The sequence below is a fragment of the Mauremys reevesii genome, linkage group 27, assembly GCF_016161935.1.
Source record: "Mauremys reevesii isolate NIE-2019 linkage group 27, ASM1616193v1, whole genome shotgun sequence".
In the NCBI taxonomy this organism is placed as follows: domain Eukaryota; kingdom Metazoa; phylum Chordata; order Testudines; family Geoemydidae; genus Mauremys; species Mauremys reevesii.
Genome location: NC_052649.1, coordinates 4165166 through 4181037, shown reverse-complemented (window position 1 = coordinate 4181037; position 15872 = coordinate 4165166). Strand labels below are relative to the sequence as shown.

General features: G+C 39.3%; 2 protein-coding genes across 2 annotated transcripts; both read right to left on the bottom strand.

The window, feature by feature from the left end:
* Positions 1-7742: 7742 nt before the first annotated feature.
* Positions 7743-9499, bottom strand: HOXB5 (homeobox B5). Its single transcript, XM_039516865.1, has 2 exons — positions 8883-9499; positions 7743-8146 (listed from the first exon to the last, which is right to left on the bottom strand). Exons 1-2 carry the CDS (start codon positions 9430-9432, stop codon positions 7899-7901), a joined length of 798 nt encoding a protein of 265 aa, XP_039372799.1. The 5' UTR covers positions 9433-9499; the 3' UTR covers positions 7743-7898.
* A 2782-nt stretch (positions 9500-12281) lies between these two features.
* HOXB6 (homeobox B6) lies at positions 12282-14686 on the bottom strand. Its single transcript, XM_039516866.1, has 2 exons — positions 13787-14686; positions 12282-12543 (listed from the first exon to the last, which is right to left on the bottom strand). Exons 1-2 carry the CDS (start codon positions 14196-14198, stop codon positions 12284-12286), a joined length of 672 nt encoding a protein of 223 aa, XP_039372800.1. The 5' UTR covers positions 14199-14686; the 3' UTR covers positions 12282-12283.
* Positions 14687-15872: the final 1186 nt, after the last annotated feature.

Here is a 15872-nt window from a genome sequence, read left to right as displayed (position 1 = left end):
GAGCTCTGCTGGTTGCTTGGGGACGTTACAGGCGCAAAGATTTCACCAAATTTTCTCCCCAAATCAGTTTCCCTCCGATTTATACTGTTTTAAATCTTCAAAAAAATTAAAGTTTTTTTTAAATTAATTGGCCACTAAGCTAACTACATCTTTCCTTTTAAAAAAAAGTCTGTAATTTGTTTTGACACGAAGGGCTAAGATATGTCTGTATATCTATATATGTTAAAAAGACATACATCAAAAGAGAGGAAGGGAGAAAAGAGAACTCATACAGTCTTACTCTTTCAACGCTTCCTGTCAAAACAGTTTCTTTTTAAAGCTAGTTAGGCTAAGGGAACATGGGAAAACTGCACAGGGTAGACACCTCTAGAGTTAAGTTTTCAATGCCCCCTTTAAACTGCCATTTATTTAACACGATGGAAGAAAAGTTGATAGAGGGTGACTCAGATATTCGATATAAATATTCAGAACTTTCCAGTATTCTTAAAGGAAGTTTTATTCTTAAATTAAATCCATGAGTTGACAGAGACCCCAGAGGAAGATACAAGCCGAAAGAAATCACTTCAACAATTCTTGGGTTTCCTAATTGCGGAACGATCTTTTATCACGTGAATTTTAAATAATTAGGTAACTTAGCTCCTTTCAGTTCTAACGAATAATAATAATAATAAAACCAACAACAATAATAATTGTATTTTTTAAAATGGTGGGAAGACATGAGAAATGTCTCTGAAACTGCAATTCTATTGTGTTTTCTGGAGAGAGCTTGTAGGAAAGGGGGTTGATTTCTGTGAAACAGTGATGTGAAACCCTCAGATATAGGGTATTTTTGTGTAGGTTGGGATGATTCACAAGACTATTACAAACTAATAGATAATCAGTTAAAAAAATCAGTGAATTACAGCTACTCATTCCTCTCCCCTCCAGATTATCTTTGCCCAGATAAATAGAAACAATATTATTCCAACCTTTTTTTTTTAATAAAGAGAGGGAGAATTTGGGGTGGTGTGTTGCAAAATGACCCGTTTGGCTTGCAAAAAAAATGTATTTGTCCCGTTTGTTATTGTTGACCATCTCCAAACTGATGGCTTTTTTCCCCCAAAAAAACCCCTTTTTGGTATTCTAACAACCAATCCATTTGATTCGTGAGTTGTTGTCGGGCTTTTTTTCTTTCCAAAAAAAAAAAGGCAGTTTAGGTTGTTCTTAAACCTGTGACCTGCAGACCCCCGGGTACGTGTGAGATGTAACTATTGTATTTTGATAGGGGTGTCTTAACGCTCCTCGGTGGAAGCCGCTCTGACTCGTCTGCTGACCTCCAAATGATCCCGGGTTCCAATGAATTATTGATGAGATATGAGCTCTGATTTCTCTCTTCAGTATGCAAACCCCATTATACTGTTAAAATGGCGATTTAATCGTTTAGAATAGCTTTGCTTTTTCCCCCCCATCCCATTTGTGCCCCCTTCCTTTTCATTTAATTCTCTTAATTAAACCCTTTAACAGATTTTAATCACTTTTTTTTTGTTGAATAAAATAAGACCTCAGACACATCGGTGACTAGGTTACCTTGGGTAAGTTTTGTTTGGCTTCTAAGTTTGTTTGTTTTTTTTTAAAGAAGGGTGAAATAAAATTATTTCATCTCTATTGCTTCCGTTTTACATCCACATAAAAAATGCCTACAGGAAAACGCTTAAAAGCCACACAAAACGTTTAGTTTAAGAATTTGCTTGGTTGTTTTTTCAAAAAGCAATCAAGCCTTCTATGCCATGATACTCTAGTTAGTCTGGAAAGGACACAGTGATACTGCATTGCCTTTTGTTTGAACGGTTTCTATTGCTATATCTATCTATACGTCTAATGAGTGTTGTTTCTACCAGGGTCTTCTACTTATTGCTTAACCAAAGCCAGAAGGTTAGCAGGATATTTTAATATTGAATTTTCACTTTACTGTCTATTTTTTCTTTGACATGTCTCTTTTAAATAGCTGATTGATCTGCTGAGTGGATAGAGCAGATACTCTGAGATAAGGGTTGTCTGACTGCTGTCTACGTTGTTTATACAAAGAATGTAGAAACATAGAATTCTGAACATTCACTATATGTTCAAAAAGTCACTTTTGAAAGGGTGTGCTGGGGGGGACGGTTTTGTTAATTAATATAGATGTTCAACATTGCCCTCTCAGAAGATGGACACTGGTATAGATATATTATCATGCGCGGGATCCTTCACTAATCTGCCATGTATGAAGAATATTTTTATTTCAAGAGCAGGAAACACTTTTACTTTGTTTCCCAACCCCATTGAGATCCTTCATGAGTGGAAAGAAATTCTAAAGCTGACCATCAAAAAAAAATGTAGATCCATGTGCCCATTTTTATTCATAGCATTTCCAGTGGATGTAGTAAATGAATGGGCTCCTTATAGGCCCGACTGGATTCACTGAATCAGTGGGCTTTGGGTCTGGTCCTGTATGTTGTTGGTCAAGCATACTACCTTCCATATATATATTTTTAAAACCAGATTCTTTATATATATATATATATAAATGCAGCTGTGGTGGGTCTGTAAAGATGAATAGAAAGAACCTTAAGGGAAGTTTAAAAAAATATAAATGGGCTGTTTTATTTTCAAATCAATTGTCATTTTCATGAGAAACACACACACACACACACACACACACACACACACACACACACACACACACACACACACACACACACCTAGTAGTAAAATATCTCATATTTATTCTATCTTCTACAGCTGCTGAAGAACTAATTGTTCCACTGTCTGATGTATACCGTTAAAGGGAGGGAAAGGATGAAAAATGCAATGGGAACCCTCGCCTATCTGAACGGTCAGAGTTCTGTTTTCCTGTTTCCTCTTCTTATACTTCCTCAGTTCACCAGCAAAGGGAGGTGTTGTTGTTTTTTTTAAGGACGTAGGGGCGGGGTGGGGGGGGGAGAGAAAGATTCTGAGCCTGTGAATCCGTCCTTGCTTTAAAGTGGTAGCCAGTTGTACACATTAGCCACACAGGAAGCTGGGGAGACTAGAACAACACAAATGAACCCAGCCTGTAAGAGGCAGAGAAAACAATGTAGGTAGAAAGCAGGAGTTTTTAAAGTGCAGAAGAAGGGGACAGGATTTTAATATGGCAGGAATATAATTTCTAAAACATGCTTAGGTGAGGTAATAAGGCCAGTCCCATACCTACTACAAACTTTTGTAAAAGGTTGAGATTCCTGAAATAAATGAGGTCACCTGGTACTGTAGCAAAGATTGACTGGGATAAAAATGGAAATCGTCCAAACATTGTTTCCATTCTGCCTTAACCTGTGCTAAACTAACTCCTTAATATTAGTGTAGTGATATGGAAGATTATGCAGAAAGAATAAACCGACCTGGGGTTCAGTCTGCATTTCTAAGTGAAGATGGACTTTCTATGTATCCTATCTGTCTTGGATTGTTCTTTCCATCCCATTAACATGTTGCATATTCTATGTAATTAAAAAGAGGGGTTGATATATTGTATGCTTTGGGTCATTAGACCTGATTTTAAAGGAAAGTTTGGCTGGGATAATATACAAATACTGAAACCCTGATGTGCAACCTTTTTGCCTTTTGAATCAGGATATGGGAATATGACATTAATCCAAATTTAGATAGATAGATTAAAAGTTTTGGATTAATGTAAAATATATATAATTCCCCTGCAGTTACACTGTCATTGTCAAATATATATTTCCTTGCAGTTATATTGTCATTCCAGTACTACGGTAGGTGAATGACAATACGCACCTAGTTTAGTGGTAACAATTTGCATCAGTCAACATTATTTCTTAACATCAATACAAACCAGATGGCTAAAGAATGTTCAGGTCAGTAATTTGGTACCACCCCATCATACCTACACCCTATTTACCTTCAGTAAATATTTCTCTTGCTGTGTAGGCAAGATTTCTGTAACCTGTGGTGTGTTGATTGCAAACTTCACACTTTAGACCCATTCCATTCACGTGTCTAGAAGCCAGCGAATGCCTTTATTATGTGCTTATAAAGAAGCATACGACTCGGTCAGATAATCAGATTAGGATGTTAAAATTCAAATGACTCAACTACCTATCACTCTCCCGCCCCCAATCACCCCAAGTCTCCCTTGCCAGAATTTTGATTTTGTATCAGAATATTAGTCAGAAGTTCTAGGATAGTCAGTGGATTGGGTCAAATAGAATCTAGAAGTTGAAATTGTGCCAATAAAGATAACATCAGACACATGGACCAGGACAGGGAAAACAGCCCAAGGAAAAACTATCCCCAAACTGCGCAAAATGGTGGAGTTCTTTTGCTCTGTGTGAAAGAGACGGACATGTGTCCACCAAATGTTGCTCTGCCATTTAAAAAAAAATCCTGCTTAAGAGGGGAAATGGAACGTTTAGTGGCTGCTGCAGCATTCTGGGATCCAAGGAAAAAAAAATCCCTCCTCACAGTATATTTTCTTTTAACCTTTTTAAAGATACAGGGACAGAATTACAGATGGGAGTGGGCAGATACAGATTCTTTTTTTCCCCAATGTAAATTTAAACACCTAGAGTTAAAAAAAAAAGAAAGCAGCCCTCACTTCTCTGAGGATTTGTTTGTGCTGGTAAAAAAAAATCAGTTGATGGGGTGTAGGGGGGGACCCGTTAGTTAAAAATCTTTTTATTCTAAGTTTAGCGAGGCTCGATGCCGTTGGACAGAGTGTTTCATATTAAGATTCCTGAACGCGACTTTGTGACAGGCGTTTTGGGTTGTAGCCTTATAAACATAAAGGAGAATAGACACCTCACCAGGACTTTGCCTCTGCTAGCTGAAGTCCCAGCCATGGTAAATACTCGGTGCAGCTCACTTTTTCTCCCTTCGCTGATAACTGGCTTATTTTCTCAAAGAAAAAGCTGTTTTAATTAGTTTTTTTTTCAGAACAGTCCCTTCTTTATAAAAGCAAAAACAATACCTTAGGAATACATATACTCGACATATATAGGGTTTAAAGTCAATCGAATCCACCCCTATTATGCAAACAGCAGCATGTTTGATTTTTTGATTTTTATTATTTTTGTAGTCACTTAAAGGCCAACTGAAGAAAGACATAACGGCAGTAATCCAGTGTCCACATATTGTACAAACAAACCAGGGAACTATTAGGATACTGTCTACAGAAAGGAAAAACGCCTAGAACGAATATTTTGGTCTATACCCCAGGCCAAGGAAAAAGGCTAAAAATGTTCCTTGCAACTCAGGATAAAAAAAGAATTAAAATTCTTAAAGGGTGTGAATGAAACCAAGAATATAAATATACAACAGAAGCCTTGAAATGCCAAAGCCTTGCCCCATATTTGCTCGTGACTGTGATCAGTATGAAACTCACCAAAGCAATCTCCAATAACTGAGTCTCTATTGACATGGCTAAGAATAAAACAAAGTTTGTCTGAAGTACATATGCCCCTAGGCAAAGATTGGATGGCATTTGCAATGCAATCGTAATTAATCTTTACGGAATTCTATTTCCCCTCGTTCCACAAAGTTTACGTTGCTTGCATATGGGCCTCAGAGCTTTGCTGAGACCTAATGAAACATCAAATCTAGGGAGTGTAAGAATTTGGACCTTTTAAAAGTTAGAAATAAAGCTTTGGAGAGAGAGAGAGAGAGAGAAAGAGAGAGAGAGAGAGATCCCCCTCCTTCACCCGCCCAATCGTTAGCAATATAACCCTTAAAATAGTTTAATTAGATAATATTTCAGAAGGACTTACTTTCAGGAGCCCAAACTATTGGTCCTCTGGACTGAACACTGGACCAGCAAAGCATGATACCAGCAATTGCAAGGGTTTATCTCATCTGGAAAAGTGCTCACCCATTTCTGCCCCTTACAAGCCAAACCAAGCAGTTAAAGTGTCACTTAACATTCTAGAGAATGTGAAATATATTGTACATTGTCAACTCCCCAAAACCATAAAACTAACTTTATGGACCTCACGTGACTTTTGAGAGCCAGTGAGGGGTATCTGTCTGAGGTCTGGGCGATTTTTACGATCTAACTTCTAGATAAAACCCTATCCATTTGACATCTAAATGTCATACCTACTTTTGGTATAGTTTGCTATTGGTAAAATATATATAGAGAGAGAGATATGTCAAGGGAAGGCGAGCAAATGGTTTTGGATCTGACAGTCCACCTCAGATTCTTCTCAAAATCACTTCAGAAGTACCTAAACAGTGGGAGATTAAGTTTGGTAAGTTTATAAGATCCAACTTTACTTAATACGAACAAAAACCTGAACTATATTGTAAATATGTCAGTCGCATTTTGCCAACAGAGAGACTTTAACTGAAGTATCTTGTGCCTTGCAAGAAATCCTGAATAGCAAAAGAGAAACATTTGCCACCTTTGATTATGTTAAATTATTTGCAGCGAAAATGAGCCTTTGTAGTGAGTATCAGTAGCTACAGTACTGTTATTTACATGTTGAGCCAGAAAGTAGGATATAAAAACAGTTTGCTCAGGAGATTGAGGGTGAGGGGTGTTTATAGATTAGCGAGCGCATGGATAGATAGATAGATCTCTTTATTTTTCAAAAAGTAATATAGGCCCGTTCCTCAAATGCACATAAATATATTTTGCAAAGCATTTATATCTCGTTATTGTAACTTAAGCTACTTTAAAACAGCTCGTGTTATTTGATATTAGGATTTTTTATTTTTTTACGAAACAAAGTTTTGAAACTATGACAGGTTGCATTTCCTCTGCAGAATGCATTTGCTTTCCTCCTCAGCAATGAGATTCTATGATGTGAACTTAGCATTTTTGTGGCTTCTGAGAGTTTCCAAAGTGCTGTGCAGGAGAGCGAGGAGTGTGTAGCGTTTGTCAAATGCTCCCAACACAGCACAAGTTCTATGCAACCATGTGTTTAGAATGTACCGCGAATGATCAGCGTTAAGACTCAAGCGTTGTGTAGAAAATACGAATGGGAGCCTTTGTGAATAGGAGAAATGTTTATTTGACTTGAAGTAAAGCTACAAACAAATACAAAAAGCTTATTGGCAAAATACTAACAGGCAGCTAGACATGACAGATGCCATTTTACACATAACACTGCATTCACTCTGCCCACTACCAACTGTCTATTAGTCACATCAGAAATATTTCTAGTATTTACAGACATTGGAACACTTTATGGTTGGTCCAATTTTATACATGTTTTTAATAGTGAAGTTTACCCACGTCTAAGAACACGTCTCAGAATTAGCCTGGGAACTAGAAAGCATGGCCTTACATTTGAACTAAACCACAGATTCGACAATTTTCAGACAAAAAGATACAAGAGCTTTTTTGCTTTTTATTTTTTTTCTTTACAGTTTTTTGAATTTTTTTTCTGCTATTTTAGTGCAGGAATCCCAACTTTAGCTTAGGCAGAGAATAAATCCCCCCCTCCCTCCCAATAGCTGTAAACTCAGATAAAAAAAAAACAAAACCAACCCAAACAAACCACCGTATCTGTTATCAATTTATAAATAAGTTATAACATTTAAAGGGCTCACATAAAACATGCTAGCTTTCCAGAAAGCCTCAAGATAGCACTGGCACAAACATTTATAAGAACATCAAGAGCGTGGAGGAGCATCTGGAAATTAAAAAAAAATTAATAATAATAATTAAAAAATAAAATTAAAACAAAAATAAAAAACACAACAGGAGCGCAGTCCTGGGATAACAGTACCATAGGAGTTGTTTAAAATATCAACAACATGCCGAAAAAAAGGTGCCTTACTGTACAGTACTCTGAAACTAAGATATGGTGCTGCTTCTCTCCCTCCCCCCCCTTTCTTCTCTTCTTTCTTTCTTTCTTTGATATTCCTTTTTCTATAATTTATGGCTGGAAGGCGCTGCCCGCGGAGGCTACACTCATGCTTTTCAGTTTATTATCTTTCTTCCATTTCATTCTTCTGTTTTGGAACCAGATTTTAATTTGCCTTTCGGAGAGGCACAGAGCATGGGCGATTTCTATTCTCCTCCTGCGGGTGAGATATCTATTGAAGTGAAATTCCTTTTCCAATTCTAGGGTCTGGTAGCGAGTGTAGGCGGTTCTTGCCCTTTTACCGTCTGGTCCAGTCATGTCTGAATAATATGGACAACATTGGTGTTTGGTTTTGTTTGTATAAAAAAAAAGGCAAATTATTAACCTTCCCAGGACAATCACGAACGTTCACTTGGTTATTTCAAAATAACCCCCCCTCCCCCACGTGTAGATCCCCCTCCCTCCACCCCCCAGTTCCGGTATATACAATTCAATATTCACAATTTAACCTCGCAGCCTAAAACTCTAATAATTCCACTTACGTGTGTGTGTTTGGATCTGTTAAATATTGTCCTTAAAAAAAAAAAAAAAAAACCCACTGTTCCTGGTGCAATGGATCTACTCTTGGCTTTTTATTTTGTAATTAGCAGATTGTCAAGAACACACACACACCAACAAAAATAATAAAGGATTGGGAGCCCCATCTGTCCATAGAGAGCCTGTTTTAATGATCAGTTCTTCCCTTTCCTTTTTTCTCACCCCACTTCCCTCCCCCATCCGCAAATACCCCCGCAGTTTTAAATGACCTTTTCTCTCTCTCTATATATATATATCTATATATAAAATAACCTCACATTTAGCGGCAGGGGTTACAAATCTATCACCCCCCCAAAACAAGCATCAAAGGCAGTTTTCTGTTTTAAATCAGCGATCTGATAAATAAATACAACGCGATAAATAGCTGGATTACTTATCAGGCGCCTTCAAAGAAAGCCAGGGGAAGGAAGGAAGGAAGAAAAAAGAAGGGAGGGGGAAAAAATGAAAAAGTAGCTGTACCATGGCTAATGTGAAGCTTCCTCATCCAAGGGAATATCTGTGGTGTCTGCCCTTCTGTTGCTGCTGTGGATGTAGCGACGGGCTCTGCCTGTGCCCTGGAAATATTGCTGCTGTTTATTTGGGTGCCTTCTTCGGTTCCCGAAGACGCGCTGGTCTCGTCTATTTCTGTGAAATTTGTGTTGGTGCTGGCAGAAGTAGCCTGGTCGGAGGGGGACGGGGCGGGTTTGCCTCCATGGTTGTCGCTGTTGGAGCAGGGAAGGGACTCGGGAGAGGACAAGGAGCAGCTAGACGCTTGCCTAAACCTGCTCTCCTGAGCGGGCGAAGAGAAGCTGCGGGAGCTTTCTCCCACCGCCCCAAAGTGGCTAGAGGAGGTTGAGCGGTTGATGCTAAGGTCCATCCCATTGTAGTTGTAGCCATAAGAGCTGGAATGCATGGTGCTTGAATCTCTGTACGAACCGTTCATAGAACTGCTGGTCCCATAATTTAGCAACTGATAGTCGGGGCCATTTGGATAGCGCCCTGAGAACGAGTTTACAAAGTAAGAGCTCATTTGGGTTATTTTGGAGGGCTTGATTTGTGGCTCGTGGTCGTTATAACCCGGTGCTTGACGATTTATGATGTATTAATGAATTATAGCAATGCACTGTACTTCGTTTTTGCTATGTATGCGGCCAAATATGGGGGGTGGGGGGGCGTTTGGTAATCACGTGCTTTTGTTGACCAGTCGTAAATTCTCACTGATGACCTCAAGAGGTAATTCATGCTCTATGGTTACAAATAATGACGATCTGAGAATCGTTAGGCCCAAGTCAATGCAAGGCTTCAAAAAAAAAAATTCAGAAGACAGAGATTGCTCCATCTTGGCGGACTGCGCCACCTACTGGGGACATGGTGACTTAGCAGCCATGGAGGGTGACTACCCACCCTTAATTTTTTTTTAAAGTCATTTAGTGGCAATTTGCATTCTTCATATATTTGTACTTTTTAAAAAATAATAATGCACAAATACCCCATTTTCATCCCGGGAATCACCTTTCAGTTTTAATTTTATTCTGCAAATGGAGGGAAAAAATGCTTATCAGACACAGCTCGAGTGATTGTCAACATTGTGTTTTAGCTGTGTGGTCTTTGCATGTGGGTTGTTATCTTCATTAAATTATTGCCACTCTTTTATAATAGTGACATTGGTGATGGAGGGTGAGGGAGGATAAGTCACCTTTGGATCTGGAGGTTCTGTGTTTGAATATCTTAGAGGGGGAAAAAACGGAGCCTGCTGAAAGAAAAACATGTGTGCTTTATTTATTTAATTTATTTATTTTAATTGGCACAATGAAAGTTTGGCTTTCTTCACCTTCTCATCATATTATCAAATACACAGTAACACCTTGTAATTCTGGAGGCGGGAAAAAAGAGACGGGAAGGGAGATCAGCCGTTGAAACTGGTTGACAATGTTGCTTTTAAGATATTCTTGATCATGAATATCCCCCCCTCACACACACACCCTTTAAATAGAGCATTGTTATATTTCCCCCTACCCCATTGCAAACCTGCAAGAAATATTAGGTAGCCATGAAAACCTGAAATTTGACCAGGGTTTTGCTTTGTTCAAGGCTGCTATTTTTTTTTCCAAGGCAGTTTAGGAATTTCAAATGCTTGTCTGCAACTCATTGGAAATTATGCGCCATATTGAAAGTGACATATAATTATAATAATTACGGGCAATGAAAAGAGTGGCAATAATAGTAAATGTCCTACAGCTGTGGAGCTTCTGCATGAATTGATTTTAAAAGTGACTGGCATTAAAACAGCTTGTGACATGAGGGAATGCACTCGTACATAGGTATTTTGGGGTGGGGGGAGTAGTTCTTTTTAAAGGCATTTTTTTTCTGTCGTGAAGCTTCAGAAATTTTATTAGCATTGAGCTGAGCAATTTTTTTGTTTTAAATCTGCTGATCCCAAGAAGAAAAGCACTTCTTTTCGTTCATTTTTTAATAAAAAAAAATAAAAGAAAAGTTTACTTCATCGCAACTACAAGACACCTCTTAGTTCTTTAGCGCAGAACGCCCAGCTCCGAGTCAAATGACACTGTAAAAAGAGCCATTTGAAAAGTGTGTGGGTGTGTGTGTGTATATATACATGAAACAATCTAACTGTATTTAGCTTACTGGGGGGGTTCGTGCTTAAATAATTCCCATCGTCCTGGAGTTAATAAAGTTTCAACTAAAAAATAACAAAAAAAAAAAACCCAGCAAGTCTGAAACCTAGCAATGTCTACAGTGCACATCTCCCTGATTTTGGAAAGTGAACTAAGGGACCAGATGTTTGAAAGATGCTAGACAAACGTTATGTATCTTTGGTAGATAGATGAGAGCATATTTTGGCCTCTTTCTTTGATATATTATGTATATGGAGAGCTTTTCCTCATAACTCTTTGGGCTGTAACAATAAAAAAGAGCGATCTTAAAGCGGAGTGTCAGCTCGGAGATATCGCTGGTGAAAGGTCCTGCATTTAAGATTAGGCAAAAAGAAGGGGGAAAAGCAGATTTATCTCTCAACTGTAACTTCCGTGTGCTGCGTGTTGCTTGTCCTTGCTGATTAGGAGACAGTGTCACACGCAGACAGCAGCAGCGCCCGCTTTGCTAACAACCTCTCAGCTCCACATGAATGGCATATTTTCATAGACAGGAATAACAATAATGATAATAATACCAGAGGGGTGTGGATGAGTCCGAATACTTTGCTTTTATTAGGGTATTCCATGGCCATACCTAAGACAAACTACAAACACAACACGTACAAAAAATTAATAAAATATAATTTTTTTTGTTGTTGTTGCTTTTGCATCCTTTCAGGTAGTACTTGTTCCTTCAGTAGGTTTTCTCTTTAAAAAAAAAACAAAAGAAACTAATTACAAAGACCCCAGGGTTTGATTAATTTACCAAAAGAAAAAACAACCGGGGAGGGGGGGATCTATAAGTCAATCGTGCATGAAACAGTTTACAAAATTAAGACAATAAACACCAAAAATGACATATATTGCAGCACCTCCATTAAATACAAGAGTTAGCGGGTTACTAACAGTGACATCAAGGGCAGAAACACAGGTAAGAGTTCCAAATTATTATTATTATTTTATATTATATTTGGAGGACTAGAAAGGGGAGGGAAAAAAAACCTCAACTAGAAGCCTGATTTTTGTTTTGACACGACAGATTAACTGAACACGAGTCCAACGGTGCAAATGTATGTTGGTGGCTCGCCACCTTCAAACCGTCTCGGTTATTTTACAAAGCGTGCACCCCTGGGGGTGCATTTTTCTCTTCCACTCCAACCCTTTCCCCCCCACCCTCTACCTCCTCCAACGGTTGGGATATTTCTCTCTTTCTCTTAAATAATACTTTCACTCCGCTGCTTTCTCCTCCTCCTCCTCCGCGCTCAGCTGCGTGGAGTTGAGCAGTTTGTTTTCCTTTTTCCATTTCATCCTCCGGTTCTGGAACCAGATTTTGATCTGGCGTTCTGTCAGGCAAAGTGCGTGTGCGATTTCGATCCGGCGACGCCTGGTCAAGTAGCGGTTAAAGTGGAACTCCTTCTCCAGTTCCAGGGTTTGGTAGCGGGTGTAGGTTTGCCGGCCTCTCCTGCCACTTGGCCCGAAAGATGAACCTGTTCGGCAAGGAAAAGAGGGGGAGAAAATACCCAAAGGTTTATTCTAGTTAAGAGGAGCATAATAATGCCAGGGAGCCGGCCAGTTAGCGCTCTGATAAAGGGTGTGTGTTTAGGGGTGATGGTGTCTTTTGCTTCCTTCGCCTTCCCCGCTAAATACTTTTACCAACCCAAAATCATCTAGCCAAAGTGCTCAGGGCTCCTTTTGTTGTTGTTGTTGTTGTTGCAAAGCCAGCCCTCTAGCAAACCTCCTGACTTGCTAGTTCGCCTTGGAAAGAGTTGCTAATTTGCCTTGGGTTTCTGCAATGCCTGCTGCTTCTTCCTGCTGCTTAACTCAAAGGCAATGAAGTTCCACTGGTACCTGGGCAGAAGGGTTAATGCAAAACTTGCCAGATATTCCAGGACCGTGCTTTGAAGAGATTGCTAGACCTGTCTTATTCCATTATGTAAAATCTCAAGGTGCCCCCCCCACACACCTTTCCATTTCTCCTCCCCACCGGCAACAGTAATATATCTGGGCATTTAAGCAATAATGAAGTGTATCGATCGAGATAAACTCTGTGCATTAAAGGGGATACAACGTCCCTGCCCTAATGGACATCAATTTGGAACTTAAAAGGCAACAAATAATGAATGTAAACATGGAAGCACTGTGACTTTTTTCTTCTTCTTTGTGGATTGAAGAGAGAGCCCTTATACCAGCTATACATCACAGAGAGAAAAAAATTCTCCCCAGGCAGACTTTTCATTATGTGTTGAGTTTCATTAAAAATGTAGTTCTCTCCTTTCAAATATTTAAACACTTTTACATTATTTAACTCCAGAAAGGGTGTGCGTGTGTGTGTGTGTGAAGTCATCCTGTTCTTTTTTTTTTTGTGAATAGATATCTCTCTGTATGTGTAGAAGACACACAGAGAGATAAATCATTGTAACTGAGTGACATACGAATCAGAGCGTGCAAAAAGAAAGAAGATACACACTTGTCTAAGTATGGCACCAACTTTTTTTTTTTTTTGGTAAAGGATCTGGCAAAAGAACTGGGATAGAGGAAAAAGACTGCCATAAAGTTTGGGGTTGTGTCAGAAACAACTTTGAGTCTCGTGCTTTGCCTGACTCCTCCGCTGGAAGTTGGATCTTAACTAAGCTTTTCCTGTTTCTTTTGCAAAGAAGAAAAGGGGGAAGGGAGGAGGAGGAGGGGGGACAAACACATCAATAAAGAGAGATTAAAAAAAGAGTAACTCACTGTTGCAAGAGTTCATCCGCTGCATCCAGGGGTAGACGGGAGTAGAGCACTTCTGGTCATCGCTTTCCCCGAAAACAGTTTTGGTCTGTGCGCAGTCTGACTTCCGCTGATCTGGGGCAAACGGTGCGTGGTCATCTAGGTTTGAGGTGGCACAGACAGGGTCCTTCTCTCTGTAAAAACCAGCTGTCCCATAGTCACAGGCTGTGGTCCGGCTGTAAGCTCCGTTCGCTTGCTGGTAATAAGAAGAGGAGGGATAACCCTTATCTTGGACGCTAGTGGCTCCATAGGTAGCGGGGTAGTGTCTTAAAGGATCCGCATATCCTGAGGCATATAACGGGATTTGTCCCAGGAAGGGCTCCTGCCCAGCAGCCAGGCTCACCGGGAAGGTAGAGTTGACAAAATAAGAACTCATTGGGAGGAGGCAGCCGTCCTTTCCTGGCTTTATGATTTGTTGTGTTTTATAGTCCAAGTGGTTTAGCTATTAGTAGTATATCGGAGATTGGGTTTTAGCTGAAGGGGGATGGCTGGGTGCCAGCGAGGGACACAAGGAAATAGAACCATCTGATCATGGACTGACCAATAGCAAGAGTCTGAGATTACAAAATAGCACCCATGAGGGGTTTGCATTGCACTAGGGACCCCCAGAACAAACCACCCAGCCCCTCTTTTTTCCTCCCTTTTAAACAACACAACTCACCCCCTTAACCAAATACGTATTATCTGCGAAAGATAAATCCCCAAACGTTTGGAGTCTTTCAAACAATAATTAAAAAATACACCAAACACACACAGAGAGACAGAGCGATAGATCTGTATATATAGATATACATACACACAGAGAAAAAAAGTTAAATCCCTTTATTCTGAAAAGTTTAACCCCTGGTGCCTGTTATTGATTGCAGACCCTTTGGGTAATATTGCTATGATTTTTTTTTAACATAAGAAAGAAACTTTTAGTTTATTTGGGTTTTTTTATTGAGGGGTGGGGTAAATAGATCTCATTTGTTTAATTAGCTTGGGTTTAGGATGGGAAGTGCGTGTGTTGGGGGGGAGAAGAGAAGTCAGTGTTTGTAACTTATTTCTCATGGTTATCTAATTATCATAGATTGACAGAGAAGAGGCTTCCTTTTAAAGTGTCTCTCGCCCGCCTCATCAAATTCTATGCTTCCTATTTATTTTGTGAAAGAGTTACAAATCTATGAGATGAATGGGACTCGAAGTATTACCTTTATCCCGGACTAAATACTTATAGAGATATAGATATATATGTACCGAATTGTGCCCTCTTGCGTTTTATTGTTAATACCAAATCTATGTCCGACCCTTCGCAGTTAAAGGCAGCATTCGGTTACGGTCAAGAAGTGTCTTTATTGATTGTCACTGATCAAGATTTTTTTTAAAGGCTGTTGTTTGGCGTGTCTATTGCCTATAAGGTGAGCAATGATCCTGCTTTCATATTTTATCACCCTTTCCATTTGTCTCTGGCCCCACTATGAGGTACCTATTTTAAAAATTTTAAAAAAAGTTTAAACCTCTTAAGGAATAAACTCGAAATTCCGAGTCATTTTTTTTTCAAACTGGGGCGAAAGACCAAATGAAATTAGTTTGGTCTGGGTTTGGTGGCTCATGCTTCTGCTTTTATTCATTAGCTGTAGGTGTGTTTCGCGGTGGCTAGTCACCTCCTCTTCAGATTTCTCTACGCGGAAGATCTGGTTGGATTTAAATATTTTGCCATGCATTTTAGCTGTGGGAAAGTGTCATGTCCTTCAGAAACTTCCTCAACGATAAAACTGAAAATTGATTGGTTTAAGGTGCATTTCTAAACTCTATCTAGCTATCTATCTATCATATGCAATGAGAGTTATACCCCACACAAGGTACACACCTATATGTATGAATACACTTTTGTGTATGCCCCTGGTCTAGCATTACACATAATTACATGGTCACTGCAGAACTGCCAGTGCCTATTTTCCCTGATGAGGGTTAAGTATTTACGAAACTGTTATCTTATTAGGAGCTAATTTATTTTAAACATCATGTTTACAGCAGCAAAGCTAAGACTGTTTCATGCCATCACTGCAAT

Excerpts from the sequence above, each read along its gene's own strand:
- HOXB5 (XM_039516865.1), bottom strand. The coding sequence starts at position 9,432 with ATGAGCTCTTACTTTGTAAACTCGTTCTCAGGGCGCTATCCAAATGGC. Across the intron at positions 8,147-8,882 it reads GAAGCTTCACATTAGCCATG|ACATGACTGGACCAGACGGT; the intron begins GTACAGCTACTT and ends CATATTATTCAG.
- HOXB6 (XM_039516866.1), bottom strand. The coding sequence starts at position 14,198 with ATGAGTTCTTATTTTGTCAACTCTACCTTCCCGGTGAGCCTGGCTGCT. Across the intron at positions 12,544-13,786 it reads GCGGATGAACTCTTGCAACA|GTTCATCTTTCGGGCCAAGT; the intron begins GTGAGTTACTCT and ends CTTGCCGAACAG.